This window comes from Pongo abelii, chromosome 6 (assembly GCF_028885655.2).
Source record: "Pongo abelii isolate AG06213 chromosome 6, NHGRI_mPonAbe1-v2.0_pri, whole genome shotgun sequence".
NCBI classification, from domain to species: domain Eukaryota; kingdom Metazoa; phylum Chordata; class Mammalia; order Primates; family Hominidae; genus Pongo; species Pongo abelii.
Window position 1 is genome coordinate 92,381,961 of NC_071991.2, and position 21,058 is coordinate 92,403,018.

The 21,058-nt window shown below is 34.7% G+C and overlaps 1 protein-coding gene across 4 annotated transcripts in view; it reads left to right on the forward strand.

Annotated features, from left to right (window-relative positions):
• The window catches only part of SEMA3A (semaphorin 3A), a 518,655-nt gene that overhangs the window by 369,783 nt on the left and 127,814 nt on the right, over positions 1–21,058 (forward strand). For all 4 annotated transcript variants that reach the window (XM_054559577.2, XM_002818291.6, XM_054559578.2 and 1 more), the window contains one exon: positions 17,345–17,464. In XM_054559577.2, coding sequence (XP_054415552.1) covers positions 17,345–17,464 — 120 coding nt within the window. The remainder of the gene's footprint in view (positions 1–17,344; positions 17,465–21,058) is intronic.

Here is a 21,058-nt window from a genome sequence, read left to right on the forward strand (position 1 = left end):
CGTTTAAAAGTTTTATCTGCATTTAAAAGTATTAGGATTTAGAATAAATTTATTCTGTGTGTTGCCTAAAGACATAAATCAAACTGTACATGTGTGTGTATAGATACATAGATATTTTCAAGGGACAACTTGATTGATTTGTTACAGCTGCCTACAATGATGTATATGTTTAGAAGGATTTAGAGTTGGAATCTGACTTCCTGGGAAAAGATTGACTCAATCTAGCAGCAATGTTGCCTATAGGTGAAGGAAGTTAGATAAAGGATCACAAAACACAAGTATCCCCCATCCTTAATACCTGTACATTAGCAAGCATGGGAAATTCATCCTTGAAAATTATATATTAAATATATAGTTATTATGTTAAAATATGCATGACATGTATTAAAGAAGGTAAGGCAGACTTTATTCAGGGGTACTGCTACCATGAAGTTTTGTAATGGGGGTAAGAGATTGAGCTTAATACAGGATATGCTGAATACAAGGATAAGTGGAAATTTATAGCTAAGAAGCAAAGTGGGAGTCAGTGGGTGGAAAATTGCCAAGAGGAAACATCAGAGTAATGGGAATTGTGGATAAATTGATTAGACAGGATTATTACTGAAGGCAGGCCAGGGTGATAAGATACTGACAGTGAGGCAGGGCAGTGGGGTACGAATTTGATCACACATATCAATGGTGGGAGAATTTCTGTAAACTGACTCAACAGGATTCTTGTGAAAACTGGACCAAGCAGAGGTGAACATGGAAATCGGAAAGCCAGGGCCTTCTTGTGAAGAGAGTTCAGGGGACTCTGACTAGAGTTAGGTAAGGAGAGAATCTGTCAACTGAAAGTCCCTTTACACCTTCGTAGTAGAGCAAACGTTTTTTCTGGTTATGTAACAGTAGATAAAAAAAAAAAAAAAAGTGTGTCCTTCTATCAAATTTTATACTATCCCTAACTGATGCATAATTTGAAACTTTTGGAAAGGAGTAAATAGAAAGCACAATGAAGTAAGAACCCAGAGAGGTTGAGAATTTTGTGCTGATACCCCTACTGACTCATGAATGTACTGAGCTAGTATGCTAACTTTCTTTAGGCTTTAGCTTCTCATCTATTAAGTGAGACAACACATATATCACTGTGAGAAACAACTCTAATAGTTTTTGTGAAAATTATTTGAAAAGTAGAAAAAACTTCAATAATACAAGGCTAAAAGTATAATTGAACAAACAAAAATCTATTAACGTCAAAAAGCTACATTTTACCATTAACAAATTACATTAAAATATTCAGTGAGCTAATACCTGAGGATGAATAGAAATGGCTAATTTACCTATATACAGCTATTACCTTTGAAAATGCAAACTTCTCCCTTTCTATTAAAATCGAATCTTTCATCTACTGATTACTATAACTAGCATTTAGTAAATGTGGTTTTAACAATAGTTTTATGAGGCAGATATAGTTACTCCCATTTTCTTGATCTTGATGAGAAAATAGAATGATTTCCCATGCTTGATCAGGAAATACAATGATTCAGATTCTTCATTAAAAATCTTTACATTCAAAAATGTATGGATGTTTTGGGTACTATTCTAGACACTGAGATCAAAATTTCAGTGTCCCTGATGATGTTTTGATATCAGCTGGAATATTTGGATTTGAATTTGCCCATTAACACACAGATGATAAGTAATAGATTTGAACAAATATATTACCTTTTCTGGCTCATCAACAGTGTAAGTATGATGATAATCAACTCATCCGGGCACGGTAGCCCATGCCTGTAATCCCAACACTTTGGGAGGCTGAAGAGGATGGATCACTTGAGGTCAGAAGTTCGAGGCCAGCCTGGCCAACATGGTGAAGCCCCATCTTTACTAAAAATACAAAAATTAACCAGGCGTGGTGGCACATGCCCGTGGTCTCAGTTACTGGGGAGGTTGAGGCAGGAGAATTGCTTGAACCCGGGAGGTGCAGGTTTCAGTGAGCCATGATCATGCCACTGAACTCCAGCCTGGGCAACAGAGTGAGACTCTGTTTCAAAAAAAAGTAAAATAAAATAACTAACTCACAGAATTCCTGTAAGGCTCAAAGGAACCCATACAAAATATTACGTAACTGAGATATTAATAACTAACAATATAAATATAATGTTAGTCATTATTGCTATTATTAGTATATGTAATAGAGTAGCATGGACAATTTCTAAGTGAAAACATTGTTAATGAAATTAATTCAACACTCTTTAATGGTTATGACCACTGCAGTGTTTCATTGTTCTGAATTTGATTTGGTCTGAAAATTGAAGGTAATAACCATGCTTATCTAGTTATCTTACAAATTATCTGCATATTATAATACAAACTGAAGCTTTATTTGATTTCATGACTGAATCAACCCAGTCAAGCATATTTGATTTCATAATTGGATCAACTCATTCAATGGCTGAGATAGCAGATTTAATTTGTGTTTGTGATTTCTAAAATTATTCACCTCAAGGCATTTCCCACATCTTTTATGGAACTTTCTCCTCTCTCTCCCTATCTTTGCCTCTCTCTCCCTGTTATTAATACAAAAAACTAAGGGATTCTTGCGGTTAGCCCAGATGTAGTTAGTTCAGCAGCCGCAATAAACTAATGATCCACAAGGCCCTGTGGAGGATAATTTAATCACTTAATCATGACTTTAGAGATTCACCTGCATCAGCCACCGTAGTAGCTGGGATTACAGGTGCCCACCATCACACCCAGCTAATTTGTGTATTTTTAGTAGAGACAGGGTTTCACCATGTTGGCCAGGCTGGTCAAGAATACTTTCAAAGAAGAAAGGCAATTTCATTGCATTTTCCACACTTACTAAAAATGTTTATGAATTTTATGGAACTTAATTAAAAGGATCTAAGACATGGAGTTTGCTGAATCTGATAGAGTGACACCAGATCATTTCACAGCACCTTGTAATAAAGATTCTGAAAAAATATAAATCATTATATAGAAGTGCATAGAAAGACACACATTTTTAAAAGTGCAATGGTGTGATAACATTGCCTTACTAATGTTTTCAAAAATCAGTTAATTAATTAATTGTAACATTATAAAATATTTGTGCTTTGGTATTTCTTCATATTCTGCATTAAATCAATTCAAGATTTTGAATTTTCTCCATTAAGATTTATACAGTGAAAAGAAAACAGAAGTTTTTATATATTTTATTTCAAGGAAAAATATATTTTTCTTCCAGCTCTACTCAACATTAAAATGTATTTCATACTATTTTGCTGATAACCCTTATAGATCCTTTAATATTGCTTTTCATACATTTTTTATGCAAGATATATTTTATTCATTTAAAATTTTATTAAAATTTATTTTAATTTTCAGTTAACCTCCTTTAAGTAATGCCTCAGTTTACATATTTTTTGCACTTCAAGATGATTCATGGCATTCATTGGTTATTTTTGGATTTTAATTTACAGATGCAATTTTTGCATTTCTTTCTTAATATATGATTTTAGAAATAGCTATTGGATGGATCCCTGGGATTTGTAACATCCCTTCCTTAATAAACATGAGAAAATAAATAGCATTATTATTTTTAACAATGATTTAAATAAACAATAAGAAATAAATATTAAGAAGAAAGAGGCTTTTTCTTTCATTTGACACCTGATTTGCAAAGTGACACAAGGACAGTTTGATGGAAATTCTGCACTGTATCTTGGGTAAATAATAGTCAGCTGTGACTTACGGACAATAATTCCTTTCAAAGGGCTCGTGTAATACTGAAAACCACAAGAATGGATGTGAGTGGCTGTGGCAGCCTTCAGGGCTCCAAGACAGAATTGTAACCAAAATAGGAACTGACCTGAACATCTATAGTAAAGTAAACAAACAACCTCCTTGCTTGTTATCCCTGATTTCCGGAGCCTGCGCTTGCCATTTCCTACTGATTTCCTCAAAAAGTCCACTGGAAATGAAGTGCCTTTAAACAAGTCACACTGGGTAAAATGCTGTCTCTGCAGCATCAGATTCAGATAGAAGGCTACAATAGGAAAAGAGGGGTCAAGACACTGGCTAATCTTACGCACTTTTAGAGTGGGCCACTCTTAAATCTAGTTAAGGAAAAGCTCATTCCTATGGCTATGACAACACTGTAAACCAGAAGCCAGGACATGCCACTGGATTGAACTTACATAGTTTCTGTGTCACTGAGTATGGTATCATACAGAAAAGTGAAACCTCTCCGCATTCTCTCATGCAGCTGGGATAACATAACTCATCATTACTCTCTGCCCAGTTTTGCACTAAACACATATATTAAATCAGCAGCTGTAATTCAAGCAACTATTCCACAAAGAATGGACTGTGTTGTTAAAGAGGAAACCTGTAGCCTTAGGCACATAGTTATACTCTTTTGCTCTGTCTCTCTCTCTTATATATATATCAGGTTATCAGATAAATATATATATATAAGGTCATCAGATAATATACATATTAAACAATAAGAAATAAATTGTATATTTTAAATATATATATTTTATCCGATATATATGAAATATATATTTTATCTGATAACACTTATTGTTCTTTTAATATTGCTTTTCTATATATTTATATATTTTTTCTATATAGAGTGTGTATGTGCCTGTGCATGCATGTACATGCATGTGCTGGTGATGACATTTCTGATATTCATCTAAATTTAATTTTCTCTTCTAGAACTGAACGTACAGGATATAAAACAAATCATCATATTAATATGTCTTTTTTGGTATTGTAGATTCTAAACCTTCAAATTGCTATGGCATTTTTAGCATTAGAGTAGTGAAATGCTCATGAATTTTTCCATTGCTGTTACTTGAGAGCTGATATTTGAAAAATATATATATCATGCAGTATATAATACTATTGGACAGAGACCCTGGATAGGGAAATAAATACAGTCGAGATACCTGTATTCTGGCTGCTGTTATTCACCTTTACTCCCATTTTCGGTATTTTTCTAGTGCTTAAAATTCAGTTTGTTATACAGAGTAACATTTCTATTGATGGATTTAACTTCATTGACCCTGTTTTGCAAATGAAAGCTGAATACATTCTAAGCTGCTAAAAGAATCTGTTTTGAATCAATAGCTCTCTGAATCTTCTTTGTTTATCCTACTAAACCATCTCTCTTTGCACTAAATTTCAATAAAACCAAATGGCAACCGTATGACTGTTAGAAACATTTTGAACATCATTGGAAATCAAAATTTCAACCATCTGAGAGGAACAAAAAAGCAGACTCTCATAACATTCTGATTCTTGGATACATTTCAAAGTGTTGTATCATGCACCTGAACTTTGAGACTTTTTAAAATTCTTGAGGGATTTATTTTTATATATTTGTCCTTAGTTGTTACTCCTCTTAATGATATGATATATTATAATGTCTATCATGTTTACTATGGCTCAAATTGCAGGACCTCAATCGCGCTAATTTTTGCCAAGTGAATGCAATTGAGAATTTAAAGCTGCACATGTATCTAAAGTTACAGTGCATTCCAAAATGCCTATGTCAACCCTTAAATTTCATTACTTTTTCAAAGGTCAAATTTGACATGAACTCTCAATTTTTTAAATTTTATTTTAGGCATATCAAGATATAATAAAACTGTATTAAGTGGATAATTAGAATTACCTTCTAATTTGGGAGTCTATCAAATAATAAAGTTACATTAAATTTCAAAATCCTCATGTGTAATTGTTGGAATATAGTTTTTCATGGGTCTTCACGTTTCTCACATCTTATGAGCAGAGGCCCTGACTAGGTTTTTGCACGCTTTTTTAAAAAAGTTCTTTATGACTTTTTAATGATCACCATTCTAACTGGTGTGAGATGGTATCTCATTGTGGTTTTGATTTGCATTTCTCTGATGGCCAGTGATGATGAGCGTTTTTTCATGTGTCTGTTGGCTACATAAACGTCTTCTTTTGAGAAGTGTCTGTTCATATCCTTTGCCCACTTTTTGATGGGGTTGTTTGACTTTTTTCTTGTAAATTTGTTTAAGTTCTTTGTAGATTCTGGATATTAGCCCTTTGTCATATGGGTAGGTGTGGAGAAATAGGAACACTTTTATACTGTTGGTGGGAATGTAAACTAGTTCAGCCATTGTGGAAGTCAGTGTGGTGATTCCTCAAGGATCTAGAACTAGAAATACCATTTGACCCAGCCATCTCATTACTGGGTATATACCCAAAGGATTATAAATCATGCTGCTATAAAGACATATGCACATGTATGTTTATTGAGGCACTATTCACAATATCAAAGACTTGGAACCAACCCAAATATCCATCAATGATAGACTGGATTAAGAAAATGTGGCACATATACACCATGGAATACTATGCAGCCATAAAAAATGATGAGTTCATGTCCTTTGTAGGGACATGGATGAAGCTGGAAACCATCATTCTCAGCAAACTATCACAAGGACAGAAAACCAAACACTGCGTGTTCTCACTCATAGGTGGGAATTGAACAATGAGAACACTTGGACACAGGGTGGGGAAACATCACACACCGGGGCCTGTCGTGGGGTTGGGGCGGGGGGAGGGATAGCATTAGGAGATATACCTAATTGTAAATGACCAGTTAATGGTGCAGCACACCAACATGGCACATGTATACATATGTAACAAACCTGCATGTTGTGCACATATACCCTAGAATTTAAAGTATAATAAAAAAATTGTTTTATTAAGTTTAAAAAAAGAAAAAACTGTTTACACAGTTACGATAGTGTCTTCCTCTGAAGTAGAAGGCTGGTTTGCAAATGGTCTTGGGAAACAGAGAGTGTCTCCCTCTGGAGCAAAGGGCAGATATGTGCACTGTCCGGTGCAATAAACATAACATCTCCATCAATATCTAAAGCTCAGCATGCTATACCTATTATAAAATATTTAGGTTTTCTCATCCAGAGTTCCTCTCCTATAATGCAACTCACCACATGTATAGGTATTACCTGACCCTCTTCCCAATGCCCAGGGGAAATAGCACAAGAAATTCTAATACTCTGGCTAGCACTATTTTTGTGAGTAATAAAGTCCTTTACCTCTGAACCCTGAGTCACAAATCTTTTGTTAGTATTCATGAAAGCCTGGTAGGCTAACTTGCTATCTTACAAATAGGGTAAAACCCCAGACCCTTTATAATTTTTGAAGATATCGATTACAATTTTATGTGGACACTCTGCATAATCTTACAAGTGAAAGAATATGGTCAGTTTATCCATTTTAAATATGATTTTCATCAAGAATTTTGATGGCACTTCAGTTGTACAGATAACTGATTTTTGATGAATACCAGTAAATGCCTTATCTTATGAGCACAGATTTTCATATGTATGTACCTGTGTATGTGTATATCTGTTTGTGGGTAAATATCTGGTATGCTGAACTGAATAATTACAGTTTAACTGTAGCCTTCAGAAGCAGCATAATAATATCCAACACTTATGGAGAGCTTGCTTTATACCTGGTATTGATCTAAATGCATTTTGTATATTAACTCGTTTAAGTGACTCATATTTGGTTACAAGTCCATATTTCTTTTCGAGTAATTAAACAAGCAAATTTTGCATATACGGTAAAAGAGACATGGCAAATAAAACTTTGTCATTAAGTTTATTTCAGAAATTAGGTAGTATTCATATTTTGAATTAATACATTTTATTAATACAGCCAAATAGGTTGGTATTAATTATGTTTGAATTGCCATGAACAAAGTCTCGTACAGATAAACTTACATTTTTGGGAATCTTTTAGGGTCAGGATTAAAATTTAAATGCATTTTATTTATTTATTTTTTTTGTAAAGTAAGGCTAGCATTTGAAATAGAGACATTTTATAAAAGTCTTTCAGAAGATTTGGAGATTTTGATTTGTGTTCCTTTTTTACTGGAAATTTCAGTTGCGTCCTTAAGTGGCAGAAATGAAGATAAAATATTTGGCATTGGTTAACAAATTATTATTTAGATTTGACTGGACACCATAACTCATCCATGTATCAGTGTACATACTTTTAGAATACAGTAAGTATTTTATACTCTGGAAGGTTTATTATCATGATTTGACCAGTTCCTTCAGGAAAAAAGATTTTGGCCAATATCTTCTTACCTCATATTTAGCAAGTTGATCGAAGTCCCACTGACACGTAGTTTCTAATACTTGTGTTTAGTATTCTTCTATATGTGTTTGATAATCTTCATAAGTGGATTTCTACTCATTTCTGAGAGTACACTGTCCATCATGTCTTGTATTTAACATGGACTCTGATAATATTTTACTTAGACGTGTTATGTCTCAAGACAAATATGCCATCACCAACTTTTGACTATTTTCCTTTTACTTGACTTAGAAACATAAAAATCATTTGTGCAATAACAATAAAAATCATCAGCTTCTTATGTCCACAGGACATCATGAAACTTTCCCAAATTTCTGCCATTTGATTTTAATATACATCTACTTACTTTTCGCCTTTTTAGTTGGTAGCAAGGAAAACAGATTGCAAAATTATGGTAGCTCTGAAAACTTGACACTATTTCTAAAGATGCAGAATCTTGGCTTTTGGCTTTAAGAGCAGAAAATTCCTGAAGCTTCTCACTATTCCATTCAAATTAGGTGCAAAATATACTGTACTATCCATGCTATACATGGTGTTAAATGTAACTATTATGTATGCATACATGTGTGCATGTGTTTATTCCATATGTATTCAATGCTAAAAGATAGGTTTTTTAGTATTGTGCTTGAAATGATACCAAAATTAATATAACTTACTGATTATAGAATTTAATATGCACTTAAAAAGCAGAAATCATTCATATTTAGAAGTAAATAAAATTATTAACTAATGACCTTTAGTCATTAGTTCTTACAACAAGCATGTGTGTATTTTTAAATAGGCCAAATTTATGTTCTCTTTATATTACATATCACAATGAGCTAGTCTATGGCTGTAAGATATATCTTTTCATCATGGTTTTGTCAGAGACCAACTGTATGATTGATATGGAAAAAGTTTTATTATGGGAATTAGACCTTATACAATCATGAGAGCTGGTGAAGAACTCTATGGAAGGCTACTGCCTGAGACAGGTAGTGGGCGTGAAGTTGTTGCAGGTAACTACAGTTGTTCATGTTTATAGAAGAAAAGCCGGACATGAATTAGGAAGAGCAAGGACGAACTGAGACCCACAAGCACAAACTAGGACCATAGTGTCTTTTACTACCTCTAACTTTCTTTGGGTCGATTTGGGTGACTTAAAGAAGAAACCGATGCCTTTCGTCATGGAGCTATACAAGTATCACGACTCAGTCTTGTAGAAACTAACAAATGAGATTTGGTGGAAGCCAGAGGACCTGGAGGCCCAGGTACTGCCCCAAGCTAACAGTGTGGCCAGCAGATCAGAACAACCTGGGGAGTGTAATGGTTGCAGCTTAATTTATACCTCCCAAATCTCATGCAGATTTTGTTGCTAGCCAGCCTAAACCAACCTATAGAAAAGGGAATTTGAGGAAATATTTTTCCAGCTTATTTCAGTTGGCACAGTACAGTTCTGCCACAGCTATTGACTAACGCATGCTGTATTTGCTGTTGTATTGAGACAATGAATCATGGCATTTTTACTGCTTTGATAACAAGAGTGATTATAATTTATAAGTCTTCACTGCCAGAGGACTAGGATTTCATAGAAATTCTATTGAACAAAATGCAATTGCCCTTGGTAGCAGAAATGGGCATAGAGTAATACTCAAAATCAATTTTGTTAAATCTATCTCTGTTTAGCACCAAGTATAGGCTTAAACTCTGTTAACGACATCCTTATAAAGAATGAACTATTCATAATGGAGCTCTTGTCATAATTTGTGAAATGGCATAATATGTAGAAGAGTGTGAGAGTTAGGCAGTCATAGAAATATCCAAACAATAGTGAAGTTTAATTATTTTAAGAATTGGATAACCGGTTACCTATTAATTAATAAGTGCTAGTCATCATGTTAAGTAATTTACATGAATATATCATTAATCTCATTTTTAGTTGAGGAGACTCAGGCTCAGAGATTCTAAGTAACTTTGTTATAGTCACACTGCAAATGGAAAATGCCTGAGTAGTTTTAACCCATGTCTAACTGACTTTAAAGCAGTGGTTCCCCAATCTTTTTGGCACCGGGGACTGGTTTCGTGGAAGACAATTTTTCCACGGGCCGAAAAGGGGATGGTTTTGGGATGAAACTGTTCCACCAAAGATCATCAGATATTAATTAGATTCTCACAAGGAGACCTCAACCTAGATCCCTTGTATGCGCAGTTCATAAAAGCGTTCATGCTCCTATGAGAATCTAATGCGGCAGCTGATCAGACAGAAGGCGGAGCTCAGGCAGTAGTGCTGGCCGGCCTGCTGCTCACCTCCTGCTGTGCAGCCTGTTGTTAACAGGCCGCTGACTGCTACCAGTCTGCCTGGGCTTTGGGGACCCCTGCTCTAAATTGTGAGACTGAGATACAAGTAACTACCCCCATTTCTGTTTTACCATTATGAAATTGTTCGTTTTGCCTTACATGTTTTTTCTTAAAGTTTTTGAGAATGCCTTTTCAAATGCAAATATCCTTCAATAAGTAACATCTTTATTACATATCAATAAACATAAATAAATTTAAAAATTCCAAATTCTGAAATTTAAATGTGTGCATAAATTATTTCTACAAGTTGATATATACATACGGTTGCATACAAATATCCACATATATGTGCATATTTGGGAAGATTATGATATATGGACGATATTTGAAGAAATAGTAAAATTGTGCCAGAAAAAAATGAAATTTGTAAAATTTCCTCTTTAATATCTAATTCTGTACAAAGCAGAAGATCCAAAGTTGGCTGACAGGTGACAAAATTCTGTTACCATATATGTTCTGATGGTGAAAATATTTTAAGCAATGGTAAATTTAAGTATCTTTTGACCAAGCATCAGGTTGCCTCCAATTACCTACTTTCTTTTTAATGTTTGCATTACAGCATTAGGGCTACCATAATAAAGTGGCACAGACTGGGTGGCCAAAACAGCAGAAATTTATGTTCTAGTTCCAGAGCCTAGAAGTCCAAGTTCAAGGTGTAAGCAGGGTTGAATTCCTCTGAGCCTCCTCTCCTTGGCTTGCAGATGACTGTCCTCTTGCTGCCTCTTCACATGGTCCTTTCTCTGTGCACTCATGCCCCTGATGTCTCCTTATGTGTCCGAGTTTCTTCTTCTTATGAAGACACCAGCCAGTTTGGATTAGGGTCTACGCTAAGGGCCTCATTTTAACTTAGTCACCTCCTTAAAGACCCTAATTCCCAAATAGAGTCGTATTCCCAGATGGTAGAGATTAGAGCTTCAAGGTATAAATTTTGAGAAAATGGAGTTCAGCTTATAACAGAGTCTCACAACTCTGGTTTGATAATTCATTTTACCCTCTGGGCATTTGACTTCTTTTCGAAACTTTTTATATTGTAAAAGTTCTTTCTTTCCGAATGTTCTACTTTTTAATCTCCTTTTAAAGCAACTAAACTTGGTCATGAAAAAAAGAAAGAAAAGGAAAAGAGTACACATGTGAAATATGCCACAGGCACTTGCATTTGAATAAGTGATACATCAGTGTCTATGTCACAAACACTAAACTTGATTAGGGTCTTCAATTATTATAAGATGTATTAAGATAATATTTTATATTATAACTATAAAACAGACCTTAGTACTTTGGACATTAAAGACTCCAACAAAAATTAATTTTTGAAATTAGGCAAGACAGGGGGTAGAAAGGAGATAGATGTGAATGAAATCAAGCATTCCTCTAAAATGTAGGCTCAGTTTTTCTGTCTTTCCCTAAGGCTACATCTGACGTGCAATTAAAGATGCAGTTCATCTCTCTTTTATGTGTAATGATTTCTGTTACGGTAAAGGCATGTATGTTAGAATTAAATATGCCAAATAATTTTGCCCACAATAAATTCCTTTACATTATAACTCTCCTTACTTCATGTAAACCAATGACTTGGTTGCATTAAGGCATGAACACTAAATATTCAGCACCTTGCTTAAAAAGGGAAACCACAGAATATCATTTTTGAAATCAGGGTGAGGATTGTGAGTACTTCATAATTTTCCTGGTTCGGTAGGAAACATATTTATGTAGATTTCCCAGAATATTTTTAATTGTCCGCATTTATTGCAATATGAGATGAAGAAAGGTTATGCTAGGTACACATAATGCACCACAATCAAATCATGCAAATGAATGGCACACATCCTGATGAATCAGAGTGATAGTATAATATAAAAGAAAACATAAGCCTAAAAATAGATATCAAGCTTCTATGGTCCACACAGAATTTCAAAGTGAATTTTTTGAACTCCTTTAAATAAAAGAAAATCACAGCGGTCAGCTTTTGCTAATAGCATGGTCTATAGTGCCTATGTGTATAATCATTTTGAACATGTTTGAAGGTTTCAAGTAATTTGAAAGAAAAATGTTTATAGAATCTTGAACAATATTTCTAGAACTTCAAAACAAATAGTCAATCTGGAGGGGAAAGAGCAGTCAAATTGGGCACTTAACTGAAATGAGCATTTAAGTAAAATAGTTTGGGAGCCTTGTACAGAGAGTCTTCATTTAGTTTAATCATATAATTCAAGCCACTTTAAAAGTTGTTTTTCAGTTATCATAGGTTTAATGGTGATATAGTTCAATTAATATGAATATGCTTGCATACCAAAATAACTGGCTATATAATAATGGTAACTTTGTTGTGTTAGTTGAGTCAGTATTATTTCAAATCTCTAAAAAATATAAAAGCATTGATGTGGAAAGTTCAATTCTTTTTATTATGGCATATTCTAAATACTGAAGGTAAAAATGCCTCCCAAATGGACAGAACTGCCTATTCATCACTTAGAAAGACGAATGTTAAAAAATTCCAAGTCACAAATTCAACATTAGAAGGCTAATATTATAATTATAACATGGTTTATATTTTAGTTTTATTAGATAAGCCTCTTTGGAGAAGAGATGTCTAACCTCCTTTAGTGAATAGTGAAGTATTAGACACAATTATGGATGATCGGATTACAGCTGTAATAGCACAATGTTAAAAGAAAAAAAAAGGACTAAACATTATTGCCAGATAAGTGTGGAAAAGCTTAAATAGAGGAAGGGATAAAGTGAGTGACAGGAACAATCTCACGGATTACTGCTTTGGCAGGAAGATTCCAGTATTCAGCTAGCTTGCCAAATAAATTGACCAGAGAAAAAGAAAGTCAACAGATTAACTTCAGGAATTAAGCTTATTAATGGGTTTTCAGGCAGAAATGTATCCACCCATCATGATAGGAAAAGGTTTTCTTTGCTTTCCCAGCTGCTAGATTATGCACCAAAATATTTCTACATAAACTATCGATGGGATAGGAGCATTTTTTTTCTTCTTTTTACATGAATTCTCACTGACCTGAGTCAATGTTATATGCTACCCATTCATTTTGGACTGATGTATAGTTGAGCCAGAACAAGTTGTTTGATTTAATCATGAACTGAATATATTTGAATAGAGATTGTTCATGTTCACAAGTCTTCTCTCCTTTTCTCTTCGCTTACTTAGAGTAAAATTTAACTGCTCCATCCAGAATTTAAGAACATGCAAGGAGGTAATTGGAATTGGAGGTAAATCATATTCTTTTGTAGAAAGTATAATTATCGGAAGTTAGTTAAAAACACCTCAATTCTGTTTTAATTTTCATGCATGGAGCAGTTGTTTTGACAGATGGATGGACTTTATTTTTGTAACCGTCCAGGAAAAGTCTGCGTAACACAGTCTAATCAGTGCTTCATATCTGCAATGTTTGTTTTTGAATCACTGTGCTTTTGGCTCCTGTATCTTTTTCTAGGGGTAGACATTTTCTTCTAAATTTATTTCTCCAGGTAATATCTTTATACATAATTCCTCTATCCATTTGATCTGAAAAGACAAGAGGCCCTTAAAAAAATAAGGGTAAGTGGTTTGTCACTAAGGGTGATGAATCATTACTCCTCAGGTGTGGCCTTGGATTTTACTGGTTTATAACTGCCCTTACTTTTATTTCTAGCTAACAATCTATAACACTGTTGCTCTGGAGAACATTTCAGTAAAATAAGAGGTCAATATGGTTGCCTGACTCTTGGGAAGCCAACTGCCAACTTGTTGCTAAACTTGTCTGTGTTCATCAACTTAAATTCCAAAAAGGATCAAGGTTTGAAAAATGAATTCATTTTGAACTGATTCCACTCTCTTTATTACATTGTAAATCCTCCAGTGCTGAGCAAAGCAGTGCAGTAGTTTAAGGCCAAAAAGTACATTACATTCTGAGTTTTAAGAATCGTCATGGTTCAAGAAAAGGTCAGAAACACTCTTCTTCTGTCTCCCTAGAGCAGAAATGTGTGAAGTGTGTTTCCTTTTTCTGCCACGCTTCCTTCTTTTTTAGAGGAATGTCCAAGCTGCTTCCAAATAAAATGAATATCCTGTTTTGGAACACTCGAAAACCTTGGCAGCAACAAGCTAGAGAATGAAGGCGAATGAATGACAGGATTGATACTCTTTTATGTAGGTTTTCTGTTAAGAACAAATCTTACTAACAATGTCAAGTTTTTGCTTCTTCTCTGTCCAGTTCTTTTAATGTACTTTCTTCCTCCATTGTTTTTGATGAGTCTCCTCTCAGCTATTTTTAACCAAATTTGAAAGTATTTCCTTCCATTCCTTTGTTTCATTTCAAGCATCTTTATATCCTCTAAGCCCAAGAAATTTCTCTCCATTCTATTTGCATCAACTTTCACTTCCAAAATAATATTGAGCTTGCCCCCAGGGCATGGTAACAGTACAACCTGCTGCCAACTGGGAGAGTTCAGTGGGGAAATGAAGGGAATCATTCCAGGCCTTAGGCCAATAGGGTGGGTCTAGTTGCTTTGTAACACAGACAGATTCCCGTTATCAGCACTCTAGGTAGAACCCTTTGCCAGGTTTCACAGCTATGGTCTGTGACTGATTTTGTTCCAACAGCTCTGTAGGGGAATTGTTGTCATATTATAGTCGTTCCTCTTTAGTAGTTAATAGAGAACAAATTAAAATTATGATATTCAGTGGAGCCCAATTTCATAGTTAGCAAGAACCCTGAGAGTTTTTCAGTCATTAATTACAATCTGCTAGTTTCCTTGGAAGGACAGATGTAGTCACTATAAATTGCTAATCAGTTATTCAATCTATAAGAGATAAAGAGCCCACAAATTCTGTGACATTATGATTCATAACAGTTGCAGAGGTGACGTGAACCTTTGTTTTGTTCACAAGTCTTCTTACTGGTAAAATATGTTTTTCCTTTTTTATTATGGAGAAGTAAGTTCACTGTCATATTTCTAAGGAGGCACTTAGGTGATACTGATGGGACTAAAAAATTGGGGTTTGTGGAAAAAATTGCATGCATATCTTTAAAGGCATGGCATGCAAACTGAAATCCTGTTCTTTTCTAGAATGAAAAAGACATCCATCTGGGTCTGCCACTATTATTTATTAGAATATCTGTTTGCTTACCAATATGTACACAGCCAATTTCTTGGTTTCAGCATATGGTGCTGGAACTGGTTATTTCTAATCTTGAATACTATAATATTGAGCCCACAATCAGAGATGATTATCTTTATATAAAAGCAGAGTATGTGGCCACCTACGTGTTTCAAAGTAAACATTTTCCTGAAAATGGCTTCTTTGCAAATGACTGAATTTTTTTTAAGACTACAAATAAATCCTTTGGGAAAGGCTCATGAATGCCTGGTTTGTAAATGAGTTTATCAGATGTTTCCCTTTCTACAACCTCTTTCCTCTGCCCAAGCCTTCATGTCCTATTCTCATGGGGAAGGAGGAGAGACTCTTACAGAATGGAGAGCTTGTTGCTAAGAGTAGTGGAAGTTGAGTTATATCTGTTTCATAGTTTTACCTAAGAGGTACCCTATTTAAAGTGAAACATGGATGAGATCCACATACCTTTTAAGCTAGGAAATTTTTCCTCATAACAACTTGCAAGATCAATTTATTTCAGAGAGTAATTTTATACATTGTAATGCCTTACCAGACAAAAGAAAGACTTAGGATCTGTGTAGCAAAACAGTGGAAGAAATCATGTTTATTTTAGTTACCCCCAAAGTACTCAGCATATGTTAGGAAAGCATGAGAGAGGAGTCATAACTAGAAATTTTCGCATTTTACTTTAAATAGGCCACATTCATTTTTAGGGCAATGTATTTTAGGGTCATCATCAGGTTTCATCCTAGAAAAATAAGTGACAATAGACAGCAATTATTTGAATTTAAATATCAATTAATCTGCTTAAATTTGGTTGCCGGATCCTTATCTTATGGGGGCAATGGAATTAAGATAAAAATAATCAGCTGCAAATATAGAATACAGATGTCATTTGGAAATGTACTCAAATAATTTTACCACCTCAGTTGTAAGCTCCAACTGACTACATAAAGCACTCTGAGCTTTCACTTGAAAAGTGGCAAGTCATAGAGAATGACTTTGGGAGTGTGACACACTTAGAAGTGCCAGGAACAACCCAGTCCTGTCATGTGTGCCTGCCTTGCTTGTACTGTTGTCCACGCTTGATCCTTAACTGCATTTATAGTTACACATTTGGTTCTTAATTCCAAATGTTTATAGAAAAAAGAAAGTAGATAAGAAAGTCTATAGCCTTTAACAAAATCATTTTGATTGCAGTTTTTATTATTTACCATGTGAATACTCATTTGGATATTTCCAAAATGGGTTACTAATAATGTTTAAACTTTATGTTTATTAGAGGGTCATATTATATTATATTTTTGTTTTCTTTTCCTAAAATAGAACTGATTTTTGCAAGTAAATTTTCACCATCATTTTGTTTGATTAATTCATTAGTTAATCAAGTAATTTGGTGCTCTCCTCATTTCTGGAAAAATCACCTGTGATTATTGATTGTCTAAATTTTTTTTCCACTTTTGTATAAATAAATTAAAAATATTTTTAATGGAAGACTGATGGAAGGGCATAAAATAATTGTTCTCACCAGAGTAAGAAACTCTATATTTTAATGCATATTATAATATAAGCAAAACAATAGAATAATAAATAAGTCCTTAAAATGTTGTGAAAAGGATGCCAAAAAAAAAAAAAAAGAAAACAAAAGATGAATCTGTTCCAGCATGCCTAGCACCCTAGAGGATACCTCAGTCATGCTGATTGCTGAAACTCTTTGGTTTTCCTTTTGTCTTGCAGAAAGAATGTGCTAATTTCATCAAGGTACTTAAGACATATAATCAGACTCACTTGTATGCCTGTGGAACGGGGGCTTTTCATCCAATTTGCACCTACATTGAAATTGGACATCATCCTGAGGTAAAACTGGCTTTTAAAAAAATTGTGTTTGTCCATGATCCCTTTCTATTCAAAATGCTTCATTACTAATTTCTTCAGTTCATTTTGCTTGTGGTTCACTATTCAGTGGGACCTACTTCAAATTCAGATGCTGTTATTAATTTTAATCTGTGAATGCAAAAAGAATGAGAACATCACTCAACAAAAACTAGGGAGCAGGAGGAAGGAAGGAAGAAAGCATTTGTTTTCACCCTGGATTACAGAGTCCAATCCATTTTGCATGTGCAGCAGATGTCAGCAGGCTGAATGTGTGGTGTTTTCTCCTTCATTTGTATATTGCCAGCCTTCTCCTCCATTTCCATCCTCAGCCAGAAGTGTCTGCCACCCAGTTGTTTTCTTCTGCCTAGGGATTAAGATAGGATGCCATACATTTGCACAATGATCTGATCTCAAGTTTGACTCACATTATTCACATTTGCATTCTTGCTTGGCTAAGCTTTGATTGTATATTTTTGGTTATTAATTTGGTGGTATGGAAAAGAAAAAAATAAGTTTTTTAAAAAAATCTGTCTATTCCTTGTAAAGATGTTTAGTGAGGAAATTATGTACATTTAAGTAAAAATCAAGATAAAAAGTTGCTAATGTTGAAAGCAGTTTGGTGAATTTGGCTTATCAATAGCCTTCAATTATAAACCCTCTTGTAATTTTTGGCAAAAAATTCTAAGAGGAACAAAAGTGTTCACGTGGTGAGAAAATCATTGGTGACAGAATTTTCTTCAAAACTGGAATTCAGAAATACTCAACAAATAAAGGACTTATTCTTGAAATATTTCTGATATCCTAAAGATAAAATAAAATTGACCTGGTAGTTACTTCTTTATGACTTAAAGTTTAGACTCTCTCCCTAAATTTCATAAAGTGTCCCAAAGTGATACAAATATGTCTTTCGATCCAAATAAATTAGAAATCAAAACAATTTGTGTTATAACTTCTTTGTGTAAGAAAGCACCTTAGAGATTATGCGGTTTCTAGACTAAACACAATTATTTTTTCTTCTTGATGAACCAGGGAAGACACATTCCCAGGATCTCACCAGTTGCCAGTGGCTTCTCATCATCCTATTTCCCCAACCACATCCTTCCTTCTTCTCTTTTTTATAAGTCCATATGTATAGTATTTATGCTGACAGACTGAAGAATTTTAAGTAAAAAGTAACTTTAGGACAGGCAATTCTAGTGAAGTTGCTTGTTTTACATTGATTAAATTAGGGATAAATTTATTCACATGGTCCTGGAGACCTTGTACACATAATTTGTTTTAGCACCTGATTTAGTCACTCTCTCTTTGCTGTCTTCTCAACCAATTCCTATTGTAATACATCAGTTGTCCTAAAACTTGGGCCCAAGGTGATTGTCTCACTTTTCTATATTCTGAAGGTAGCTCTAGAGAACTCCCGCTGCATGATATTGCACTTTTTACATGAGTCATGATATTGCACTTTTTCCATGCGTCAAGAATTATGCTCTACATGATTGGCAATGGAATCAGAAATGCTGACCTTTTTTTTTTTTTTTTTTTTTTTTTTTTTTTTTTTGTGAGTATGGAGTCTCACTCTGTTGCCCAGGCTGGAGTGCAGTGGCACAATCTCGGCTCACTGCAACCTCTGCCTCCCAGGTTCAAGCAATTCTCCTGTCTCAACCTCCCAAGTAGCTGGGATTACAGGTGCAAGCCGACATCCCTGGCTAATTTTTTTTGTATTTTAGTAGAGACAGGGTTTCACCATGTTGCTCAGGCTGGGCTCGAACTCCTGAGCTCAGGTAATCTACACACCTCAGCCTCCCAAAGTGCTCGGATTACAGGCGTGAGCCACCACGCCCAGCAGGAATGCTGAACCTTTAGCACAAATTCGCAGAAAGGACCTGGACTTTGGTGTCACATCTAGCTTCAGATCTTGCTCTACAACTTACTAGCTGTGGAGCACTGGAAATATGATTTAACTTCTCTGAGACTCTGTCTCATAACATGCAACACAAACTAAAAACAATCTTTTGATTCTCAGTGTCTGTATATTTTAAATGCAAGGTTGACTTATTACCTCTAACTGCCTTCCACCGCTCCTAGCACAGTATGACCCATTGCCTTTCTTTTTTTTTTTTTTTTTCCCCTGTAGAAACTCAAGGAGTTTTAATCCCATCGTTGAAAGCATATCCTCTAGCTTCAGACTGCAGGACTTGCATTCAAACTCAGCTTGGTACTAGCTGCTTAATCTGGTGCAAATTATTTACCTCCTCTGTATCTAAGTTTCTAAGCTAGAAATTTGTAAGGAAAATGGTCTGTACCTCATACAGTTGTGAAAGTTAAACATTGTCTAATGGATAGTGGTGGGTGAAAAAAGCCAATTAATATTAGAAACTATAAATATTTTAAAATGCAAGTCTATACCTTGCATTTTGTATTTTTACATTTTGTATTTAATACAAAATATAAATCTGCATCACAGCCTAAAAGCTGTGTTGCCGTTTTGCTTGCTAGCAATTGTCACTTTGCCCTCTTAAATGTTTCTCACTTCATCAGAGATTGTAAATCATGGCACTGGGTTCTCATGGCTGCCGGGTGATTCTGCACCTCTCTTAACTTCCCCTTTTTAAATGTGAGGCTTACATGATGTTGATGGTCATTTAAATTAAAATGCCATATGCTATTCTTGCGTTTTTATCATTTTCCTGAAATGTTAATTTTTGAAGTTGAGATTTTAATAGAGTTAACAGTCTATTTCCTCTTCCACTCATCAACTACTCATTGCTGCTGTATGGGTGGGCAGCTGGGGAAATGAAGAGGTACAGGTTCTGGAGCCAGGCCATTCACCAGGATTTCCTCTACCCAAATAGCCAATATATAAAGCTTCCCGTCCGAGCATTCTGAGGTGGGAGATTGAAATGCAAGTATTTTCCTGAGACTCTGAAACTCACAGCCTTTGAGAGAGGTCCTCCTTCAGAAGCTCAGTGATTTTGATTTGCATGATAACTATAGATTGTGAAATACTGTTCCAGACTATTTAGGGGATCAGAAGTAAGATGATTATGCAATTATCTGGGGAATTTGAAGCAGTCTAGACAGTCAATCTATGAAATTCTGGAAAAGATATTATCAATATAGCTTGTCTAGACTACATCAAATTTAATTTTCGATGCTTAAGCTGCCTTAAGAGAGAATCTGCTTTAAATTCATCTATATTATACTTAAAACACTACCTTTGGATTTAAACTGTTATGCTGTTGGTGAAGTTGAAAAAAAGAAACAGTGTATACTTCATACTATTGGGAGAAGACAGTAATAGAAAGATCGGGAGAGTGAGAAATAAAATAGCAATCGAAACAGAGGCCAGAATTATTGGCTTAGAGTTCATAAACTCTCATGGAGTTTGAATATACCAACTTTTGTTCTCAAGGACAACTTTTCGGATAAAGGACCTATTTTTCTCCTAAATTCTAGTTTAGACATTGTGTGTGTACTTTGCTATTACCCGCCCCATGCAATGTGAAATAATGAAAGACGAATCTCCTTTTAAAATTTTGTCTAGACATATTACAAATAATTTTATCATAGAAAAAAAGA